This window comes from Dendropsophus ebraccatus, chromosome 2 (assembly GCF_027789765.1).
Source record: "Dendropsophus ebraccatus isolate aDenEbr1 chromosome 2, aDenEbr1.pat, whole genome shotgun sequence".
Taxonomy (NCBI): domain Eukaryota; kingdom Metazoa; phylum Chordata; class Amphibia; order Anura; family Hylidae; genus Dendropsophus; species Dendropsophus ebraccatus.
In genome coordinates this window covers 102,303,852-102,329,308 of record NC_091455.1, presented here as the reverse complement: position 1 = coordinate 102,329,308, position 25,457 = coordinate 102,303,852, and the positions used below count along the sequence as shown (strand labels likewise).

The 25,457-nt window shown below is 43.8% G+C and overlaps 1 protein-coding gene across 2 annotated transcripts in view; it reads left to right on the top strand.

Moving 5' to 3' along the window:
• Positions 1-25,457, top strand: part of GMDS (GDP-mannose 4,6-dehydratase) — a 519,699-nt gene that overhangs the window by 209,786 nt on the left and 284,456 nt on the right. For both annotated transcript variants that reach the window (XM_069960220.1, XM_069960219.1), the window contains exon 8: positions 2,754-2,881. In XM_069960220.1, coding sequence (XP_069816321.1) covers positions 2,754-2,881 — 128 coding nt within the window. The remainder of the gene's footprint in view (positions 1-2,753; positions 2,882-25,457) is intronic.

The window sequence follows — 25,457 nt, the reverse complement described above, 5'->3', positions numbered from 1 at the left end:
TGTTGTAACTATTATCGGTGCCATTTATTCACTAAGCCTACTTGGCCATCTAGTATATATGCTGTTTTTATGATACATACTGTCAGACTGACAGCCAACACAGAAAATCTCACTATACATTAAACCACCAAGTGCTGGTTGCCAATGGAACATGATCCCAGCCTTTTTATGGTGCGTCATGTAGTATAACAAACTGGACGTCCAGGCTTTTGCCAAAGGGAAAAATACACAGGTAGATTGTGTAAGCACATGGGTACTGTAAATACTTTTTATGAGCAAAAGTTTAATTTCCTTTAAATCCCACTTACTCATAAAACTGTGCTTTTTGTTTGTTTAAAATGTACCTTTGATATATAATACCATTAGCACCATTTTAAACAGTCCTTGTCTGTGCAGTGATATAATAGGTTTGGCACGTTCGTTTTGCATAGTTATTCAGTAGCACATCTGTTTGCTTTGAGTTTGGCATATTTTGCCTGGCAGCAGCTCACTGTCTTCAGAATATTCATTTAAGCACAGAAATGCAGTTCCTTACACCTATTTAGCCAAGCAGCGTATCTCAAAATGTCCTGCAAGAATAATAAATGGCAATGGCTGCTATTTTAATTTGTTTATGTATAAGGTAATGCTGGAATAAATCCACTTGTTATGTAGGATTTAGGATGAAAGTATGCTTTTTGGGTTCAGTTTAGGTTGAGACGAATAGAAACAAATCCACTTTATTCATAGATACAGCGTGAATACACATAGCATACAGCTGTTTGTGGTAGTAAGGGAAAGTGCTATCTTCCTCACCTTCTAGAAAGCCCATTAAAGGGGTACTCCGGAGGGAGAAAAGTTTTTAAATCAACTGTCGTCAGAAAGTTTTGCAAATTAATTAAGTCTTCCAGTACTTATCAGCTGCTGTATGTCCTGCAGGAAGTGGTGTACTCTTTCCAGTGTGACACAGTGCTCTCTCCTGCCACTTCTCTCTGTGACAGGAACTGTGCAGAGCAGTAGCAAATCCCCGTAGAAAACCTCTCCTGCTTTGGACAGTTCCTGACACAGAAAAAGGTGGCGGCAGAGAGCACTGTGTTATACTGGAAATAAAACTTCACTCCCTGCAGGACATACAGCAGCAAGAAAGGGCTTAAAGGCTGGAGATTTTTTAATATAAGTAATTTACAAATCTGTATAACTTTCTGACACCAGTCTATTTAAAAAAAAATTTCCCAGACTATCCCCTAAAGAGAATGTGTTATTATAAAATGACATATAGTTTAAATCAAGTTTTCATCTTAATTATATTTTTAAGACTTTTGGTAAAGTTTTTTTTTGTATTTTTTCTTTTACGGTATTATAAAATATTCTAAAATCCTGCATGTTTTCAGTTGGACCCTAGGTTTAATATTAAGCTGAGACTGTTTTATACAGATAACTTTCTGGCAGTCTCCTCGTTATCATCAATGACTGAATTACAGTGCCAACTGTGTTTACCTTTTTTGCTTATATGTTTTTTTCTTTTTTTAATTTTAAAGCTTTTTGTTTTTTTTTATATTTTTAAAAACTTCTAGACATCTCCCACCCTACCCTTGTCTCCCTGAAAACCTCCTGCCCCAGCTTTACCACGGACTGGTTACCATAACACCCCCCTCCATCCCAGATTGGTCACTCTGCCCCCCCCCCCATATCCCAGACTGGTCACACTGCCCCCCTACCACACACCCCAGAACGACCCCCCCCCCCCTCATCCCAAACTGGTCGACCTGACCCTACCTCCCAAAACTGTAATTCTGCCTCAACCCCCAAACGATCTTCCCTGCCCCCACTCTTACCCTCATAACTACAGCTCTTCTCCCTTATAGTGCACAGACTTTGTAGGACCTGTGTGACACGAGAACGGGGTCATTCACATGCTCCTTAATCCCTGGACCCTATGGGACGTGAAGCTGCACAGTGAACTCACAGACCTCCCGGCATCATGTATAAATATAATGCCTGGAGAGTCTAAAGTGTTTCATTCTTTACTTTACTGATACAGCCCCACGGCGCAGCACTCCCACCTTGATAGCGGTGTCTTTCTCCAAAATACGTCGTCAGAAGAGAGATGCAGTGTCAGACGAGACAACTTTTTTTTTTGTATCATGAGAGTGACGCTATAACTTTTGTGTGTGACTATGCAAATCTTGGTAGTTGCACCCAGTGACACGCTTTTTACCTTTTTACCTTTCTGGCAGTTGTTTATTCTGTAAGATGCAGAGACAAAACACACCGTTCTCTGAAGTATTCCATTATTCATAGGCTTGAAAAAAAATGCAATATTTTACTGGACTTTACCAGCTGCTTTATTAACAGTCAAAAAGTGTATTCCTACTTGTTCTTATTTCTAAAGCTAGGGTGGTCTTAGATGTCTGTCTTCCATACTAGTGTTTCCCTTTGTATAACCTTTTGCATTTTATGTTTATAAACTGACATTCCAATTGATTTTCCTTGGCCTTCTGCCTAGATTGAATATTGAAGCAGCGAATTAGGAATGCTTAAGAAGTTTTAGAGAGAAAAGACGTGAAAGTGGAGCTTGCGACTCTGGCAATTGAAGCTTCTTAGCTTACTCAAATGATGAACGAGATGCCATGGTTATTGAAGGGGGGAGGAGGGCTTCAGAGAAGGACTGAGAAATAAAAGAAATTACTATGAGGTGGAGAACTAATGGTATTCTGCCAGACATTAAGTCCTTGGCGGGACAGTTCTAACAATATCTTTTATCTTTATTTCAGGGGCAAATTTTGTAACCCGAAAAATTAGCCGTTCAGTAGCTAAGATTCACCTCGGACAGATGGAGTGTTTCAGCCTTGGAAATCTGGATGCCAAGAGAGACTGGGGTCATGCCAAGGACTACGTTGAGGTAGGATACAGGCCAGAATCCTTTGATAAAACAGTCATTTTGTAAGCCTGAAATATTTAATTCACCATTGCTATATAAAACTGTCTGACCTGCAGGGGGTATCTTTTTTGTGGTATTAAGCTATCCCAGTTGTGTTTTCAATTCCTTGCATGACACTTCAGCATTTTCATCTGAAGACTTTAATTGTGAGATTAGTAACTTATGTATTGCTATCTCATATTATAATATATTATCAGAATATCTGTATTCCTATAACAGACACAAATTCAGTTTCCCTTGAATTTCCCTTCCCTCTTATGGGATTCACACCTGCTTTAGCAATAACAATGCACGTAATGCCTTTCCTTAATATAATGGTTAAAGTGCTCCATGTCTTAAGTAGAGGTCAGTTTTATTTCATAGCAGTTTCCTGAGTTCTACTTAAGAGGAAATTTATGATACAACCCAGCAGTTATGAGTATTCTCATACTTCACAATCTTTGTCAATTCAAGGAAGGCAACCCACTGATTTACATGAAAGTAGGAAGGAAACAGCAAGCACTCCTCCTCCTCCTGCGGTGTAGCCAAGTCATGTAGTGATGTCTAACATTATGTAGAGGGAGAAACTGTACTACTAAAGGTGCACATTACTCTTGGAATAAACAGCTAAGATTTTTTGGTGACTTTGCTAATAGCTTAAAATTAAACGTCTCTGAATAAGTCATAATCTGCTTCACTAACTACCCAATATTGGCTCCCTCACTCTACAGCTCCTGCTGTAAAAATAATGGTAGATTGTGGCTCAGTGTTACCACTGGTGCCCGGCTTCCTCCTAGCTGTCCAGCTCATCACACCCAGTGGCTCAACATGCTGCACAGAGACAGCTGGTAAACTTCTGCCCTGCATTAGAGGGTTAGTTTAAAGGATGCTAAGAAAGCTGGGATCAGGGCTGGTCTAAAGTGTAGTGCTTTGCAGGTATTATATGTAACATGATCTGCACTATATTCACTTGTGAACAGGGCGTTGTGGCACCCTGAAACGTACCAACTGCTTTACCTGTTCCCGTTTTTATGCTGGTTTTGCAATAAAGAATTATTCATATTGTATCTCCTTGGAGTGCTGGACCTTTTTCTCTGAATTCCATGTTCTGCAGTAGTGGTATGCGGATCTGCCGGACTGTAAAGGTTCAGCAATGTTCTAGACGCACAGCATTTGACATCCATAGTTTAGAGAAGAATGCCGCCCTAGGGAAAATGTGAATGTTCTCCTGGTAGGCAAGAGCGCCGTTCTGGTTTAGAGAAAACATTGCCAAATCCAAACAGTTCAGCAAGTCCGCTCAACACTACTCTACAGGCCTGTACAGAAGACATTTTCTATTGTTGTGAGATTCTTGCCTGTATTACATAATTCTGGGGTCCTATCGTACAGCTTCAGACTAGCCACAGAGCATTTCACAAGATAAAGATTCCTTTGTGTACCCAGTCTTATTGTGTATTATATTGAGATATGTTCCTCTTCTGCAAAGTAGTAAAATAATTCAGGACAGCATGCAGCCAGCTGGCAGTGGGGGGGGGGGGGGGGGCCCCAAAACCCCACTGTCTGTGGCCTTGTCTGTGTGATGTGTGATTTCAGGCTCAGCTTCCAAAAAGAAAAGACTTGATCCAGAGGTTTTTACTGAATGCTGAATTATGCAGTGTATGTGCTCCCAGAGACCCCAAATATCTGCCACTTTCAGGGTTCGAAACCTGGGAGTTTCAGGCAATTTGAAGTGGAATGTTCTGTATGCACCGGCTATCTACATGGTCAACAACATGTAGAAACTGAATTCAAGGACAAGGGGACACAATCTAAGGTTAGTTGTAAATATTACTTCACTGTAAGGGAACAACCTTCCTGCAGATGTGGTAGGTAAATTTACAATGACTGAAGTTAAACATGCCTGGGATGAGCATGTATCTGCCCGAAGATAATAAGAAAGGACATGCTAAAAGGGAAGACTAGATGGACCAACTATGCCATGTATTATGGGGTTGTCCATTCTTTTGAATGAACATCATATATTACTACACAAATGAGTGGCTAGATGTGACTTTTCAACATCAGCAATCCACTGAATGGTTCTGAGGAGAAAGCTCTGATGGTGATCAGCTGTCAGTCAGGCTATCTTTATTTGATAATGGGTTTGTCTTTGGGAGACAACCCTTTAGGATCTGTCTTTATTTCGTAATATACCATACATTCGCCTAGAAATTGATTATTCTTCCTGAATAATCCTGACCATTTTACTAGGGATGACAGATTTTAATTTTACTGAGTCTAATTTTTATAAGGTAGAAAAGAGTTATTACACAGTAAATGCAGGTCTCCCTGATATATATTGTCTGTGGTTACCTGCCCACAGTTCTCCCATGCTGAGATGATGAAGAGGCATCATTATATCCTGACTTATGTGTTGATTGACATGCCTGATCTGTGGAACTGATTAGATTAGTTTATCACCGCCATGAAGGACATGGAGGATTTTCAAGGGTTATGCAACTTGATAGATTGAGTTATTTGTGGAATTAGAAGTTTTCTACATTCATAACACTTTTTTTTACATATTGGATAGCTAAATTCCATCAGATTGATTAGCAGAATATATGGCTTTACCATTTGTTGGAGAGAAAGATCTATCTTTGTGAATATGATTGTTAAACTTGAAGGGGTTGTGTCACAAAGAAAAGAAGGTAAAATCCTACATATTTGTAAAAGAGAACAAATATGCTGTTTTTAGTAAAGAAGCTTCCTCTGTAACCCTGCTGTGGCCGTACAACAGTGCAGACACTTTCCCACAATCCCTCTTGTTTCCATGTGAAGTGAAAACCAACTGTTAGATCTAATAGGACAGATCATGTCACTGGGATTGAACTGAGCATGAGTGACCAAAGAAAGTGGATGCCTGGATGTAAAGCAGCACATTAGTGACTCTATAAATCTCAAATGATACATTTAAGAAATGCTTGTACATTTAAAATATACTAGACTATAGACTAGACTAGTTTTTCTTTATGACACAACCCCTTTAAGGCCCCTTTACAGAGTGTTATTATCAAACAGATAACCTGGCTATTCTGCAGTTTTCAGAAGACTCTGCTATGCTGTTGCCATATAAATCCTGTGATTCCAATTCTTCATGGGACCCTTCATGTGCAATAATTAGACTACATAAAGACGCTTTTAAACAAGTGCCTATTGACTCGACTGGCTCTTAGACCCATTTGTCATCTGCCCGTCTCAGGATAAGGTGTTGTGTGTGTGCATATGTGCAGCAGCACTATATCTGGGCTGTTATTACAGCGATTCTGTACCCACCCCCAAACTGCCATTACCATGTTGTACAGGTCCTCATGGCCTTTCTCCAGGTGCCAGTGTTTTTAAAATAGTTTTATTTCTGAGGTGAGGTGGGAAGTCAATATGGTGTGGCCTAGAGCACCGGCATCTCTCCCACCTTGTTTTCAGCACGCCCCTGGGCTGGATGGAGTCGGGGAGAGGCATGGATGCTCTAAGTCACCCCACATCAACTTCCCGCTTTGCCTTAGAGATAAAACTAGTTTTCTTCAAAATACCGGGTCCAATAGAAAGTCCAACCCCTGAACCGGACACGGTGTAGGGACCTGTACAACAGGGTACCGAGGGGTTGGGGGTGGTTACATGCCAGTACAGTTTCACATTAATCTTGTATGTGACATTTTTCTGCAGATTTCTGTTCTGCAAGTTTTACTTGCTAGCTCGGGGATCACGTAACACGTTGAAACCAGTAAATAAAAGTCGTTGCTACACTGATTAGGTGGATGACAGTTTTGCACGGAGTGGAGGGAAGATGCTTGATGACAGGAGTTCGAGTCCTTATATTTGCTAGTTCTTTGTTTGTTGTGCTTGTTTGTGCTTGTTCAGAAGGGCATGCATTCTATTTTCTGTTATTTAATTTTTTTGTAATTTAATTTTTATTGGGGCTGCTATCTTGCTCAAGCTGTTTATAAGAATTTAGTGATATGCTTTACAGCGTAGATATGGGCATAGATGAAAACAGACAGAACGTGTTCTCTTGAGATGAATGTAAAATATTACTGAGCATACTCTGTGACCTTTGAACAGTTCACTCTGCAGGAATCTTCTATTGCCTTATACTGGTGCTTTTTACTGGTGTTACCTTTGGCTGTAATGCTGTACAGATCACTTTACCTTTAAATGGAAACTATCAGCAGGTCAACAAATCTAACCTGCTGACAGCTCCTTATGGAGCATGGGGCGCTAAGGATGAAGTCTCTTACCTTCATCCTCTGTGCCAGTTTGAAGTTTGATCCTCTGTCTAGAAGTGCTGTTTAGAGCACTGGGGGCAGGGCTAAGGTCCTTCTCTTCTAACAATTATCAGTGAAGTGGGCCAACTGGATCAGTGCTCTGGAGGTCATAGCCTCGCCCCCAGATCTCCAAATGGCCCTATTAGACAAAGGTATAAATTTCAGACTGCACAGAGATGGCACAGAGGATAAAGATAGGAATTTTATCTTCATCCTCAGCACCCCATGTGCAATAAGGAGCTACAGTATTAACAGGTTAGATTTGTCTAACCTTCTGAAGGGCTTATGCACACAAACAGATTATAGTTCTATACAAGCTATAGTACTGGTATTAATCCATATTGCAGCAACCATAAGCTTTATGTGTCTTTTTATGTCTCACATAAAGGTACTTTCCACCTATGTGATCCATGTTAAGTTGCTACTCCATAAACATGCCTTTTATACCAAAGCTTGGATAGACAAAGAGGTGGTCACCGCTGATCAGTTCTCAAGAGAGCAGTGGTGTCCACCCCCTAGGCTACCCACACCCTTATTAGTATATTGGGAACGGAAAAGTAACTAGACATAGGCCATTTTAGAATACCCCTATTATCGACATCATGTGTGCTTGAGGAATCACATAGAGTAGAGGCATCATTGACATCATACAGATCTTCAGGTTGCAGCTTGTTGGACAAATAGCATCATAGACATGGTTGTAAAAGCTTTAAACTGATGTCTGAAGTGTCACAGTGTGACAATGTAATATCTCCAGAAGAGGTGACTGCTTATCTGTTGGTTAGGGCTGGACATAGAGCCCATCCCATGATGGTCTCCTTACTTCTTTTCTTAACAGTGTTTTTGTTTGTTTGTTTTTACAGCTGTAGTTTGCACATACAGGCAATTTTTTTGCACATAAGGGAGGCTGTCTATCTGTCTCTCACAAGAGTTCTACATCCATAATCACCAACTCAACAATTCTTTTGTATGTCTCAGCCTTTTTACACAGCTTGGCTGCACTTGTGGGTAAAAGTCTGTCCGTCTTTGTCCTCTGATGGACACATAAAAATGCCATTCACTTTACAGAAGGATGGACTTTCAGGAATCCCCCCTGGATAGGACCGCTCACACGTTGACTAATTTTGATGATGTCTTTCATTGCTGCTCATGTTTTCATTGCATCTTTAAGCTGTGAAAATAAACAATCAGCAGCTGTTCCCGTACTCTCTTCTTCTCTTAGTTATAGGAGTCATATCCCAGTTAATCACTCTGTGAAACCTTAGACAGACATAATCACTATGGTAATAAACCCAATGCTCTATACATTTCCCACCCCCACTAATGGTTTGAGGAATAGAAGCACAAGGTTTATGGTTTAATAACTTATTTTCCACTTTATATTATAACGTCAAAGTAAGATGTGATATACTATTGCTGTGTCTTATATTACATACAACATACCTAATGTTACGATCATTTTCAGCATTATTTATCTCTCTAAAATTCTGCCTAATGAAAGAGCTTTCCTTACCCTACTGTCACAGAGAAAGGTTAGACTTAGATAAGGGGGACTTTCCATCATCTTTTATTACTGAAGAGAAAGAGATCTGATTATTCCAGAACACTGCTTGTATGGCAAACTAAAGAGGGTCTTCACCCAGACTCATTTTTAGAAAAATGTTAGAGATAAGGAATGGCATGGTGTGGCAGCTGTAAACTTACTTTTCCTGATCACAGTGCCAGTCCTGTTTTACACAGCAGAGTAACAGTATGTCTGACAGTCTAGTTGCTAGTGTGTATACACTGCCTAACAACCATTTTTCTTTTCATTGTGGATTGTCTTGGCAGAGCATAACTAAACAGATTATATCAGATTATTCTTGTCTATATTGCAATATGGCGGACTTTCCTTCCTGTTATAATTTCTCATTGCAGAGTTCGAACGCCCTAATTTCCAGGAGTGTAGCTATAGGCATTGCTGAATAAGCAGTTGAACCCGAACCCTGGTCTCAGAGGGGCCCATATGGTCCTGCCATATAAGATATCATTATTATAAACTGCAGGTGGTAGATGGGGGTCCACTGTTACAGAATAAGCATTGAAGATTAGTAGTGGGATGCTGCCAAATCTAAAGTAGAGAATTCTTGACGTATGTATTTATGGTTGTTAATTTGTTGGATGTACTTGTATGTTTTTTTGTTGTATGCCTGTAAACTATTTCTGCAGATATCTGTAATGTAGACAATCAATGTAAAAGCTCTTGTAAGAATACTCTTGATGGAATACTAGCAGTTATGGCACATTTAGTAGCAGATTTATCACTGTATGCCCCTGAGTACACCAAGGAAATGGCTGTTGGTGAATACTATGATACACTGATGTAGCCCCACAGAAACAGTTTGAAGGGTGATAGTTCTGGCTTTCTTGGAGGCCAGCACGACATTGAAGAATCGAAGAGTTTCATTCAGGTGTCTGCAGATGTCTAAATAAAAATGTGGAGTTGCACCATCCTGCTGGTAAAGGAAGACCTGACAAACGTAGTCTATCTGATATAAGCCATTTCCACTTGGGAGTGGCCAGTGACAGTATCCTCAGCACGGAGTGGCCACTAACATTATCCTCAGCAAGGAGTGGCCGCTAACATTATCCTCAGCAAGGAGTGACCAGTGACAGTATCCCCAGCACGGTGAGGCCCAGGGACAGTATCCTCAGCACGGATTGGCCAGTGACAGTATCCTCAGTAGGGAGTGGCCAGTGACAGTATCCTGAGCACAGAGTGGCCAGTGACAGTATCCTCAGCACGGATTGGCCAGTGACAGTATCCTCAGCACGGATTGGCCAGTGACAGTATCCTCAGCACGGATTGGCCAGTGACAGTACCCTCAGCAAGGAATGGCCAGTGACAGTATCCTGAGCACAGAGTGGCCAGTGACAGTATCCTCAGCACGGATTGGCCAGTGACAGTATCCTCAGCACGGATTGGCCAGTGACAGTATCCTCAGCACGGATTGGCCAGTGACAGTATCCTCAGCACGGAGTGGCCAGTGACAGTATCCTCAGCAAGGAGTGGCCAGTGACAGTATACCCAGAAAGGAGTGGCCAGTGACAGTATCCTCAGCAAGGAATGGCCAGTGACAGTACCCTCAGCAAGGAATGGCCAGTTACAGTACCCTCAGCAAGGAATGGCCAGTGACAGTATCCTCAGCAAGGAGTGGCCAGTGACAGTACGCTCAGCACGGATTGGCCAGTGACAGTATCCTCAGCAAGGAATGGCCAGTTACAGTACCCTCAGCAAGGAATGGCCAGTGACAGTATCCTCAGCAAGGAGTGGCCAGTGACAGTACGCTCAGCACGGATTGGCCAGTGACAGTATCCTCAGCAAGGAATGGCCAGTGACAGTATCCTCAGCAAGGAATGGCCAGTGACAGTATCCTAAGCAAGGAGTGGCCAGTGACAGTATGCTCAGCAAGGATTGGCCAGTGACAGTATCCTCAGCAAGGAGTGGCCAGTGACAGTATCCTCAGCAAGGAATGGCCAGTGACAGTATACTCAGCAAGGATTGGCCAGGGACAGTATCCTCAGCAAGGAGTGGCCAGTGACAGTATACTCAGCAAGGATTGGCCAGTGACAGTATACTCAGCAAGGATTAGCCAGGGACAGTATCCTCAGCAAGGAGTGGCCAGTGATAGTATCCTGAGCACGGAGTGGCCAGTGACAGTATCCTCAGCAAGGACTGGCCAGTGACAGTATCCTCAGCAAGGACTGGCCAGTGACAGTATCCTCAGCAAGGACTGGCCAGTGACAGTATCCCCAGAAAGGAGTGAACAGTGACAGTATCCTCAGCAAGGAATGGCCAGTGACAGTACCCTCAGCAAGGAATGGCCAGTGACATTCCCCTTTAGCAAGGAATGGCCAGTGACAATATCCTCAGCAAGGAATGGCCAGTGACAGTATCCTCAGCAAGGAATGGCCAGTGACAGTATCCCCAGAAAGGAGTGGACAGTGACAGTATCCTCAGCAAGGAATGGCCAGTGACAGTACCTTCAGCAAGGAATGGCCAGTGACAATACCCTCAGCAAGGAATGGCCAGTGACAGTACCCTCAGCAAGGAATGGCCAGTGACAGTATACCCTGCAAGGATTGGCCAGTGACAGTATTCTCAGCAAGGAGTGGCCAGTGACAGTATCCTCAGCAAGGAATGGCCAGTGACAGTATACTCAGCAAGGATTGGCCAGGTACAGTATCCTCAGCAAGGAGTGGCCAGTGACAGTATCCTCAGCAAGGAATGGCCAGTGACAGTATACTCAGCAAGGATTGGACAGGGACAGTATCCTCAGGAAGGGGTGGCCAGTGGTAGTATCCTGAGCACGGAGTGGCCAGTGACAGTATCCTCAGCACGGATTGGCCAGTGACAGTATCCTCAGCAAGGAGTGGCCAGTGACAGTATCCTCAGCAAGGAGTGGCCATTGACAGTATCCTCAGCAAGGAATGGCCAGTGACAGTATACCCAGCAAGGAGTGGCCAGTGACAGTATACCCAGCAAGGAGTGGCCAGTGACAGTATACCCAGAAAGGAGTGGACAGTGACAGTATCCTCAGCAAGGAGTGGCCAGTGACAGTACCCTCAGCAAGGAATGGCCAGTGACAGTACCCTCAGCAAGGAATGGCCAGTGACAGTACCCTCAGCAAGGAATGGCCAGTGACAGTATACGCAGCAAGGAGTGGCCAGTGACAGTATCCTCAGCAAGGAGTGGCCAGTGACAGTATCCTTAGCAAGGAATGGCCAGGGACAGTATACTCAGCAAGGAGTGGCCAGGGACAGTATCCTCAGCAAGGAGTGGCCAGTGACAGTATCCTCAGCAAGGAGTGGCCAGTGACAGTATCCTCAGCAAGGACTGGCCACTAACATTATCCTCAGCGAGGAGTGGCCGCTAACATTATCCTCAGCAAGGAGTGACCAGTGACAGTATCCCCAGCACGGTGAGGCCCAGGGACAGTATCCTTAGCACGGATTGGCCAGTGACAGTATCCTCAGCAAGGAGTGGCCAGTGACAGTATCCTGAGCACGGAGTGGCCAGTGACAGTATCCTCAGCAAGGACTGGCCAGTGACAGTATACCCAGCAAGGAATGGCCAGTTACAGTATACCCAGCAAGGAGTGGCCAGTGACAGTATACCCAGAAAGGAGTGGACAGTGACAGTACCCTCAGCAAGGAATGGCCAGTGACATTCCCCTTTAGCAAGGAATGGCCAGTGACAATATCCTCAGCAAGGAATGGCCAGTGACAGTATCCTCAGCAAGGAATGGCCAGTGACAGTATCCCCAGAAAGGAGTGGACAGTGACAGTATCCTCAGCAAGGAATGGCCAGTGACAGTACCTTCAGCAAGGAATGGCCAGTGACAATACCCTCAGCAAGGAATGGCCAGTGACAGTACCCTCAGCAAGGAATGGCCAGTGACAGTATACCCTGCAAGGATTGGCCAGTGACAGTATTCTCAGCAAGGAGTGGCCAGTGACAGTATCCTCAGCAAGGAATGGCCAGTGACAGTATACTCAGCAAGGATTGGCCAGGTACAGTATCCTCAGCAAGGAGTGGCCAGTGACTGTATCCTCAGCAAGGAGTGGCCAGTGACAGTATCCTCAGCAAGGAATGGCCAGTGACAGTATACTCAGCAAGGATTGGACAGGGACAGTATCCTCAGGAAGGGGTGGCCAGTGGTAGTATCCTGAGCACGGAGTGGCCAGTGACAGTATCCTCAGCACGGATTGGCCAGTGACAGTATCCTCAGCAAGGAGTGGCCAGTGACAGTATCCTCAGCAAGGAGTGGCCATTGACAGTATCCTCAGCAAGGACTGGCCAGTGACAGTATACCCAGCAAGGAGTGGCCAGTGACAGTATACCCAGCAAGGAGTGGCCAGTGACAGTATACCCAGAAAGGAGTGGACAGTGACAGTATCCTCAGCAAGGAGTGGCCAGTGACAGTACCCTCAGCAAGGAATGGCCAGTGACAGTACCCTCAGCAAGGAATGGCCAGTGACAGTACCCTCAGCAAGGAATGGCCAGTGACAGTATACGCAGCAAGGAGTGGCCAGTGACAGTATCCTCAGCAAGGAGTGGCCAGTGACAGTATCCTTAGCAAGGAATGGCCAGGGACAGTATACTCAGCAAGGAGTGGCCAGGGACAGTATCCTCAGCAAGGAGTGGCCAGTGACAGTATCCTCAGCAAGGAGTGGCCAGTGACAGTATCCTCAGCAAGGACTGGCCACTAACCTTATCCTCAGCGAGGAGTGGCCGCTAACATTATCCTCAGCAAGGAGTGACCAGTGACAGTATCCCCAGCACGGTGAGGCCCAGGGACAGTATCCTTAGCACGGATTGGCCAGTGACAGTATCCTCAGCAAGGAGTGGCAAGTGACAGTATCCTGAGCACGGAGTGGCCAGTGACAGTATCCTCAGCAAGGACTGGCCAGTGACAGTATACCCAGCAAGGAATGGCCAGTTACAGTATACCCAGCAAGGAGTGGCCAGTGACAGTATACCCAGAAAGGAGTGGACAGTGACAGTATGCTCAGCAAGGAATGGCCAGTGACAGTACCCTCAGCAAGGAATGGCCAGTGACAGTACCCTCAGCAAGGAATGGCCAGTGACAGTATCCTCAGCAAGGAATGGCCAGTGACAGTATACCCAGCAAGGATTGGCCAGTGACAGTATCCTCAGCAAGGAGTGGCCAGTGACAGTATACCCAGCAAGGAATGGCCAGGGACAGTATCCTCAGCAAGGAGTGGCCAGTGACAGTATCCTCAGCAAGGAGTGGCCAGTGACAGTATCCTCAGCAAGGAATGACCAGTGACAGTATAATCAGCAAGGATTGGCCAGGGACAGTATCCTCAGCAAGGAGTGGCCAGTGACAGACAGTATCCTCAGCAAGGACTGGCCAGTGACAGTATCCCCAGAAAGGAGTGGACAGTGACAGTATCCTCAGCACGGATTGGCCAGTGACAGTATCTTCAGCACGGAGTGGCCAGTGACAGTATCCTCAGCAAGGAGTGGCCAGTGACAGTATCCTCAGCACGGTTTGGCCAGTGACAGTATCCCCAGCAAGGAGTGGCCAGTGACAGTATCCTCAGCAAGGAATGGCCAGTGACAGTATACCCAGCAAGGATTGGCCAGTGACAGTATCCTCAGCAAGGAGTGGCCAGTGACAGTATCCTCAGCAAGGAATGGCCAGTGACAGTATACTCAGCAAGGATTGGCCAGGGACAGTGTCCTCAGGAAGGGGTGGCCAGTGATAGTATCCTCAGCACGGATTGGCCAGTGACAGTATCCTTAGCACGGATTGGCCAGTGACAGTATCCTCAGCACGGATTGGCCAGTGACAGTATCCTCAGCACGGAGTGGCCAGTGACAGTATCCTCAGCAAGGAGTGGCCAGTGACAGTATCCTCAGCACGGTTTGGCCAGTGACAGTATCCTCAGCAAGGAATGGCCAGTGACAGTATACTCAGCAAGGATTGGCCAGGGACAGTATCCTCAGCAAGCACTGGCCAGTGACAGTATACCCAGCAAGGAGTGACCAGTGACAGTATACCCAGAAAGGAGTGGACAGTGACAGTATCCTCAGCAAGGAATGGCCAGTGACAGTACCCTCAGCAAGGAATGGCCAGTGACAGTACCCTCAGCAAGGAATGGCCAGTGACAGTACCCTCAGCAAGGAATGGCCAGTGACAGTACCCTCAGCAAGGAATGGCCAGTGACAGTATACCCAGCAAGGATTGGCCAGTGACAGTATCCTCAGCAAGGAGTGGCCAGTGACAGTATCCTCAGCAAGGAATGGCCAGTGACAGTATCCCCAGAAAGGAGTGGACAGTGACAGTATCCTCAGCAAGGAATGGCCAGTGACAGTATCCTCAGCAAGGAATGGCCAGTGACAGTATACCCAGCAAGGATTGGCCAGTGACAGTATCCTCAGCAAGGAGTGGCCAGTGACAGTATCCTCAGCAAGGATTGGCCAGGGACAGTATCCTCAGCAAGGAGTGGCCAGTGATAGTATCCTGAGCAAGGACTGGCCAGTGACAGTATCCTCAGCACGGATTTGCCAGTGACAGTATCCTCAGCAAGGAGTGGCCAGTGACAGTATCCTCAGCAAGGAGTGGCCAGTGACAGTATCCTCAGCAAGGAGTGGCCAGTGGCAGTATCTTCAGTAAGGAGTGGCCAGTGACATTATCCTCAACATGGATTGGCCAGTGACAGTATCCTTAGCAAGGAGTGGCCAGTGACAGTATCCTCAGCAAGGATTGGCCAGTGTCAGTATCCTCAGCAAGGAGTGGACAGTGACAGTATCCTCAGCACGGATTGGCCAGTGACAGTATCCTCAGCAAGGAGTGGCCAGTGACAGTATCCTCAGCAAGGAGTGGCCAGTGATAGTATCTTCAGTAAGGAGTGGCCAGTGACACTATCCTCAACACGGATTGGCCAGTGACAGTATCCTCAGCAAGGAGTGGCCAGTGACAGTATCCTCAGCACGGATTGGCCAGTGACAGTATTCTCAGCAAGGAGTGGCCAGTGACAGTATCCTCAGCACGGATTGGCCAGTGACAGTATACCCAGCAAGGAGTGGCCAGTGACAGTATACCCAGAAAGGAGTAGACAGTGACAGTATCCTCAGCAAGGAGTGGCCAGTGACAGTATCCTCAGCCAAAGGTTAGGGCCAGATGGATGACCTGGTTATAGCTGGTCAGCTAAAAGTATCCTCAGCAAGAAGTGGCCAGTCACAGTATCCTCAGCAAGGAACCATCCACTTTGTGTCAGCTCCTGAAAAAGATGTAATCTATATGACTTACAAAACTGACGTTTTCATAGTTCCATATTAGTTAGCCTAATCGGCTTTTTAGGGCAACACTTGTACATGGCTCAAATCCTGTTAACTATGTTTTCTGAAGTCTTTTCCCATGGCGTAAACACCCAGTGGTTTAGAATTGCTGCACCAACACAAAATGACCATAACATAAAGTGTAACCATAACACTATGTAAGCATTTTAAATTTTGCTCCTGAAAATGAAAGCTGTGCTGTAATTGGTTGTTATAGGTAACTAATGCACACTGGTTTCTGGGCTGGCCTACAGAAACGTGTAATAATGAAAATGCATGTATAATATATATGTGTATATATAATATATCTTGTTGGTTTTCATATGGTGTAATCCTTTGTTCATGTTTATATACACATATTCAGATGAAATAAAAAAAACCTCTACCATATGCTTATATTTCCTGTCTATCAGTAAGTAGATGTGACTGATCTAGGACCACCCCTTCAGCTTGAACATGCTCTACATACATTGGTGGTCTTTCAAATTAACTAGGTTGATTAGAAATGTTAATTCCTGCCATCATTCCTTTCAAGTTTATAGCTTCCAGATTCCATAACACTGTTGGTTTTGTTTTTTTCCCTCTTTACTTAGAGAGCTCTTATTGGGCAAGTGTCTACATGTACAGAAACCATTTATTCTTATAGGTAGTTATATAGTGTACATTGGGTTTTAATATTCCATACTATGGAAGTAACATCTTTCGTTAGGTCTGTGCCAGAAGGCTCAGGGCCCTATTACATGGGGCGATTATTGTTCAAAAAATTATTATATCGTTCAAATTTAAACTATAATTGTTCTGTGTAATTGCAGGCAACGATCAGAAAATCGTTTGTATGCCGATCGTTGATTTAGATCTGAACCTAAAATTATCGTTAATCGTTCGCTAAACGTTAGCTGTAATTCCATATTCGTTCGCTCAAGTTCCACGTTTTTTCAGAAATTGTTCAGTGTAATTGCACATTGTTCATTGTTTTGCTGGGATCAGAAGGAGTAAACGATCATAGAAACGATCGCATTAACGATCGTAACTAATGACCATCGTTCTGTGTAACATGGTAAACGATTTCAGGTTAACGATAAACAATCTAATTTGCTATTGTTTATCGTTAGTCGCTAAAAATCGCTGTGTAATAGGACCCTTTTGCCGTGTGCTTAGTCACTTAACCAGTTTAAAGTGTCCTCTATATTGAATAGCACATTCATAAAGATGGGTTAGAAGATAAAGGTTAATGAACAGTTTGTGCCTTGTTCCCCGACTTTTATAGAAGTACATTTGTCACACAACTGTTAAGAATATCCCGTACATACAATAACTGTACATACAAATACATGCTTAGCTGCGTGCATATGTGTTTTAACCCCTTAATGACCACAATATGTCTTTTGTCTGCGGGGTAAAAGTCTCCTGTGTAGAATATCACAGGAACTTGAATGTTGCATGAAAGCAGGGCTCTAACTATCAAGAGCAGAGAAACCTTTTATCCTTCTAGTTTAACCCATTAGATGCTGTGGTCAAATTGTGATTGTGGCATTTAAGTGGTTACTGGGTTTTTGTCACCCCATAAGTATCGCTGAGATAAAATAGCTGGGATGCAGATGAATTTCTATAGTAGAAGGGGGTCTAATAAAAGCCCTCAGGTATGCCATATATTAGTGCCTACCCAGTATTGCCTCCGGCACGGCGGTTGTATCGCCTATCGATGTTATCTTGAAATGATAATACACTGCACTATACTAGTAGAACAGTGTATTATATTACCGGTCAGATCAAATAAAACTTTTTGAAAATATAAATTTATTGTATTACATTTAAAAAAAATCCACCCCTTCAAAAAAATACAACTACACAATTTCCCCTTACAACATAACTTTTATATAAAACATAAAAAAAATTGCATATTTGGTATTGCCACATCCATAACGACCTGAACTATATTATCTCATCGTTCATCCTATTAGGTGAATGCTATAAAAATGAAAAATTTAATAAAAAAAAATACACCACTCTTGCTGTATTTCATTACTAAAAAATCCTTGAGATCTCCCATCCCAATCCTTGGAACCATCTTTCTCTTTTCTTTTTGCTGTGGTGACCATTCCTCACAATATGCCCTCATAATATGCTATTTTAGATTGTAAACTCATGCAGCTTCTTTTCCTGAAAGAGAAAAAACCAATAACAATCCTCCTGTAGGAATTAATCCTAATCCACCGTGGGTTCTTATTTACTGCCAGTATCACACAGCTAGGTGCCCCCTGACCTCCAAGGTCCACTGCTTGCAAATTGACATGGCTGGTGTTTGACCTTCTCTGCATGAGCTGGTTATTGTAATACACACACAGTGTTCTTGGGTGGTGTATAGAGATCAAGTGGTGTCTTGTATATCACTGTGCATGTGGCAGAGCAAGGACACACACATATCCTCATGTGGCTTGTGTACTTTTGGTAACACAGAACAATTGATTGAATAGAATGAATTGGTTACATTCTTGATATACTAGGTGGAAAGTCTTGGTTTGATCTCTGTTCTGATTTTTAGGTAGATTCATTTAAACCCAAAGGTGAGAACGTTTATAGCTTTCTCCCTCTTTTCTTTCTTCAGCTATGTGTTTTCAGATCTGTGGCTCTTAGTATTTCCAGGAACAGATTTACAGAGGTTGTGTCGTCAGAGACAACTCCATTAATATGGGTTGTATAGACCCAAAGCTGACAAATGTCATTTTGGGCTGTAAAATGTTAATATACCAAGAAACTTGATGTAAAAGATTTTCAAATGGAACTATATGGGATTTTGTTTTGTTACTGTTATGACTATGTGTGACTACTATGTACCATGCTAAAAAGACAAATTTACAGTATGACAGTCAAGTTGTCAAAAACAAAAAATTAATTGCTTAGCAGCCCCATGCCTGACTGGCGGACTTGCCTCCTTTAGCAGACATTGGTCTCTCCCTGTGGGAATCTATCAGACTGGTTACCTTCCTTCTGCTTTTTGTCTGTTTCTCCAAAATGCCTTTCATTTTCCACAGTTGAAGGGAAAATGGCTACAGAGGAAATATCAATGGATACTTTTTTTTGTAACTGGGTTTTAACTTAACACGCTATAGAAAGTACTGTGTAACAGCAAAACAAGAGTAAAGTACTTAATAAAAAAAACTCATTGTCTATAGAGAAAAACAAAGTATAGTACAATACTATCACAAAGACTCCTGGGCCTGAACCCACATGTACAGCACTGCAAGTATCTAGGAATACCAGAGGCAAAGGTAACCTAAGACCTTGTTATGAGGTATTTGTTATCTATAGGATAGGTGGTAATTAGCTAATGAGTGGAAGACTGCCTAGCTGTATCCCCACTTATCACAGAAATGGGGGTCCCTCAAGTAAATGGCACAACACAGTGCATGCTGGACTACTGCAATGTATTGTCAAGGACAGCAACATACACCACTCAGCTGTCATAGATGTTTAACAACAATATAGCTGTTTATCGGAAATCTACACCACTCCTATTATCTATTGGACTACTACCCGTGGCTGATTCGCTCTGCGCCAAGTTTCCGGGGACTCCACGCATCGTACCTCAGATGAGCGAAACTTTCTTGGATCTTTTCACCGAATTTACAGACCCCCGGACGGGCAGCGAGCGATAAGTTGGTTCAGCTAAAGCTTCAGGCGGTGTCATATATGCAAGTGATTATAATATTAAAGGTAAAAGATTTTTAGGGAAAAGTGTACAACTGAAAAAAGGCTCCAGTACCCCATTGGGCCACCTCTAGCCTGGATAAAAGAGATGCAATATGGTTGGACATGAAGGCATACAGGCATATTTGCCTGTGGAAGGTTTGGTAGGCAAGGTTTGTCTGTTTGCTGATGACACAAAAATGTGCTATAGGGTTAATATTCCTGAAGGTGTCAGTAATATGGAGAATAATTTAGTTTTACTAGATATGTGGTCCAAACAATGGAAACTGCAGTTCTATGTTTCCATTAAGGAGGAGAAAATCATCTTTCTGGGTATGATATTGGCAGTTCTGTGTAAGTGGTGTATGCTCTGCAGTCTGACACAGTGCTCTCTGCTGCCACCTCTGTCCAAGAGCAGTAGAAAATCCCCCAGAAAACCTCTTCTGCTTTGGACAGTTTCATCATGGACAGAGGTGGCAGCAGAGAGCAAAAATCAGGACTTAACACAGTTATATACATAGTTTTTTTTCCCCCAGCATGCTAGGGATATCACTAAGTTATAACACCAATGTTATTTGAGATTCTAAAAAATAAAGTCTGTCATCCTGGTATGTGTCTGCCATGTGGTTCTATGGAATAGGAAAATAACCAGAAGTCACATAAGCATAGCCACTGCAGCCATTGCAACATGTTGCAACTTATTGGATTTGTAAAATGTATCACTCACAGGAGAAACGTTGTCTATCAGTTGTCCACTCCTTTGCTATCTAATTAATTGATTATAAGGCATGTGGGATCTACTATAAGGGTTGCTTCACACACACCGTATCGCAGCGAATTTTCTGCTGCTGATCCGCAGCAGATTAGATCTAATTAACTGAACACAGCATCAAATCTGCTGCAGATCTGCTGCTGATCTGCTGTGGATCTAGTGTGTGTGAAGGCACCCTAATGCTAAGTTTACACGAGGCGATTATTGGCCCGATCGCACGATTAACGATTTCGAAGTAACTATTTTTTTTATAACGATCAGCGTTTAGACTGTACGATATATCGTTCAAAAAAATCATTTGGCGATCGCGCGCCCGCAGCCCAGCCAACCTGCAGCCCGCCCCCCCGCTCGACCGCAGCCCCCTGCGCCACCCCCGCCGCTCCGATCGCCACCCCCGCTCTGATCGCCTCCGCTCCGGCCACGAGCATACGTTACCTGCTCCACGTAGCAGGTCTTCAAATCCCCGGCTCCCCTCTTCAGCGCATTGATTGGCTGAAGAGGTGAGCCGGGAATTTCAAACTGCTCCTCTTCAGCCAATCAGTGCTCCTCTTCGGCACTGATTGGCTGAAGGGGAGCCGTTTGAATTTCCCGGCTCCCCTCTTCAGCCAATCAATGCAAGGCAGCACTGATTGGCTAAAGAGGAGCCGTTTGAAATTCCCGACTCACCTCTTCAGTCAATCAATGCGCTGAAGAGGGGAGCCGGGGAGTTTGAAGACCTGCGACGCGGAGCAGGTAACGTATGTTCTTGGCCACGGGGGGCGATCGGAGCGGCGGGCGCGCGGGGGGTGGCGATCGGGGTTGCGGAGGAGGCAATCAAGCCGGCGCAGGGAGCTGCGGATGAGCTGGGGGCCGGACTTTGGGCGGCGGGACTTTCGCGCGACGACTGTTTACACGGAACGATCGGCGAATTTTTTACGAACGGCAATTTAAGAACAAGTTAAAAGATCAAAATGAACGATTTCTCGCTCGTCGTGCGATCGTTCACTGCATTTACACGTACGATTATCGTTCGAATTTGTTATCGTGCAAATTCGCACGATAATCATTCCGTGTAAACCCAGCATTAGGGTGCGTTCACACGTACAGGATCTGTAGCAGATTTGATGGCACAGATTTGAATCTGCAACAGATCTGCAGGAGATTCGCAGTAGATTTCATGCCCCAGAACTGATTTGTTTTGCATTTGCAGCTTCAAATCTGCACCATCAAATCTGCTGCAGATCTGCTGCATATCCTGTACCCTGAGGGTGCGTTCACACGTACAGGATCTGCAGCAGATTTAATGGCGCAGATTTGAAGCTGCAGATTCAAAGCAAATCAATTCTGGGCCATTGGATCTGCACCATCAAATCTGCTGCAGATCCTGTACGTATGAACGCACCCTAAAGAATCTTGTAGAATAGCAGCATAACAAATCCTGTCGAATAATTCATTTACTTTAACCTTTGCCTTCCTTAGAAAACATCTTGGGGTCTAAGCTGACGTCAGAAATTTCTGAGGTTCTTGTTAGACATGTGTTATTTTATCTGGCTTTATAGTAGCTCAGTTCATCCTTACAATGACCAATGCCACACTCCTTAATGGTATATGACAGTAGTAAAATGGTTAATATTGCTGCAGTCCTCACTTAGATAGATTTACCTGCTATTCTGTGTATTGTTCTTTTTGTAATGTTACTGTTCTTTGTGTATTTTCCTATGTTATGTGTTTAATTCTTTTCCTCTACAACATAAAGCTGAGCACCTACTAATGTTTTTGGTGACCAGCAGAGGATATCCATTCCTGGCAGCTTCCTAGGTCCTCCCATCCTTTTTCCTCTCAGGGACCATAGCACATTACCAGAAGCTGCAGCCTCTCCTGGTCTGTCCTTGTGATTACAGATGATTACTCCTAAAGGGGAATTAGGCATTTATTGCTTTCTTAGATAAGAGTCACGTTTCCTAACTGGTCCTAGGCTGCCTGTCCAGTGTGTACTTGGTAAAGTTTCCTAGTCTTACATTGCCTTTTCCCCTTCCCATAATGTGTCTGAAATTTGTCATTTTGGTTTTGTAATGGGAGGTTCTATCTTGCGTCACAGACTTTACCAGCAACAGTGCTTTTTCTGTTCTCTCCTCAACCTCCTCCCCAAAGCTGAAATAAATCAAAGTTGGTTGAGACTCAGTCGTAATAAATCAAGACCTGTCCAAAACTGGAGCCTGCTCAGTCAAAATGTCATTGCTTGGCTTTCACTGAGGATTAATTAAAGGCCTGATATAAAGCCCAGATGTGCTTCAGGAGAGTAGCAGGCTGTTAAAGTTCAGGCAATACTGCTTACAGTCTCCCCATGCATCTGCCCACCCAAGACTATGGAGGAGGACAAGGTAGTTATGATGGTGATGAAGGAGGAAGGGGGTGGGACTCCATATATTCCCAATGTATTTTATAGTGTCTAGCTCTCAGGAAGTCATGCAAATTTGTCCCATACAGCGCTAAAATAGGAGGAAAAAAAGAAATAATTAAAATAATTGAGTTTGCTAACTCAGGCTTGATTATAATTGTTTAAGTGATCATTTATCAGGCAGCCCCAGCAGCGGACCACTGAAACTGATCCGACTTATTAGGTTCCAGATGTAGCGTGAAGGTGTTTCATCTGCATTATATCTCCTAATTAAGGTAGTGCGAGAACATCATGGAATTATTGTAATCCCCTACTTTTACTGACCAAAAACATATCTTTTTCTTATGTCTGTGTAACAAAACAGGGAATTGCGGTGTACTTAAAAACAAACAAACAGATTGACAAGGAGGAAAGATTTAGGCTCCAGCCTTTCTAAGGGCCCTATTCCACAGGAACGATAATCGGCCGAATTGGCCCCATTCGGCACGATGCGGCCGATTATGGCTCGTCGAATAGAGAGAACGATCAGCCGATGATCGTGTTATCGGCTGATCGTTCATTTAGGGCCAGACCTAAAATCATTGTTCCCCCACCGCGCATCGTTACGGTGGAATAGCAGTGCGCGGCGGGCGACCGACTATTTGAGAAGCACAATACATTACCTGCAGGGCTTCTCCTCCGCTCTGTCTTTCTCCCCGGGGCCCGCGCGCTCTAGCTGCAGAGTGGCCTGTCAGCTGACGGAGCGCTCAGCCAATCACAGGCCTGAACCGCCGCGGTCACTGTCAGCTGACAGGCCATTCTGAAGCTAGAGCGCGCGGGACCCTGGGAGGAAGACAGAGCAGAGGAGAAGAACCGACAGGTAATGTATGCTGCAAGGGCTGCAAGGACATCGGTAACGATGTCCCTGCAGCCCTCACTCAACGATCATCGGGCCGTGGAATAGGCCCAGTAAACGAGCGCCGATCTAGCAGATCGGCGCTTGTTTACATAGTTGATCGGGCTCTGCTCGGCCTGTGGAATAGGACCCTAACACATAGGGGGAGATTTATCAAACATGGTGTGAAGTAGAGTTGTCTTCGTTGCCCCTAGCAACCAATCAGATTCCCCCTTTCATTTTCCAAAGAATCTGTGAGGAATGAAAAGTGGAATCTGGTTGCTAGGGGCAATTGAGCCAGCTCTACTTTACACTAGTTTGGTAAATATCCGCCATAGTATGTAAAATAAAAACATCTTTACGCTGCCCATAACAGCCAAGCACAACTCAGCTCTCTGCTGTGGTAAAATAAAAGCTAAGCTGTGATTGGTTGCTCACTTTGATAAATATGGACCACTTATAAAATCATTTTTGTCACCTGTCCCTTAGACTATAAATCATTACTATATTCATAATCCCTAATTTAGGAACAGAAAGGCTAGGTGGGGAAATGACATAACCAAATCAGAATAGAACATTGGAAGCCCAATACTTGACATTTTTCATGCAACATTGATTCCAGGTGCCGCAAAGCAGTATGCCGTTAACCTGTAAATTGTCTCCATGATTGTATACTTTTTATTGGATCAGAGAGCTTAGGAAAAGGAGCAGAAGAGACAAATGAATCTCTTGGCAGCCATGATGCTAGTATGGTGTGGGTTGTGGCATTAACCCCTTCATGACCCAGCCCAAAATAACCTAAATGACCAGGCCAATTAGAATTTTCGCTTTTTTGTTTTTCTCTCCTCACCTTCAAAAAGCCATACTGCCTATATAGGAAGGCCAAAAGTATTATATTGGGGGGGAAATGCAATTTTGTAACTTGTCTACGTTATGCTCTTTATAATAAAACTAGCATGTTATCTTTATTCTATATGTAAATCTGAACACAACGATATGCATGTTTTCATAGCTTTTTTTAATGGTTTACTTTTTTTTTTTCTTTACAGTCAAACTTTTTTCTTGCAAATATGTTTTCACCTACGGGGCTGTATGGGACGTTTTGATTACTTTTTATTATATATAATGTAATTTTAAAAAATCAACACCCTGGCATTTTTTTTTCCTCTTTTTTGTTTACACCATAAAAAAGGACAGTTAGGCATGCTATGGTTTATATAGTAATATATGGTATATGGTTTAGTTATTTTTACATGTTTTATTTGTATAATGGGAAAGGAGGGTGAAACTTTTATTGGGCAGGGGCTTTGTCATACTTATGGAGATAAGTAGTATACCTCTGGCAGTTAGATATACAACACTTCCTGTAGGACATACAGCAGCTGACAAGTACTGGAAACCTTGAGATATTTAAATAGAAGTAAATTACAAATCTCTGGCACTTTCTGACAGTTGATTTGAAAGAAACATTTTTTGCTACCCCTCCATGCACTTCAATAGAGCAGAGTTGCAGAACCCAACCAAACTAGAGGCAAGAGTTGTGCTGTTTCTGGATGAAAGTGGCCATGTTTTTCTAAGTCTGGATAACCCCTTATGAGCATGGGGTTTCTTCAGTATGAGCAGTACTGCAAACATGAATATGCCAAGAGTAGTGATGAGCTAACATGTTCGTAAATGTTCGTATACTTATATGAAC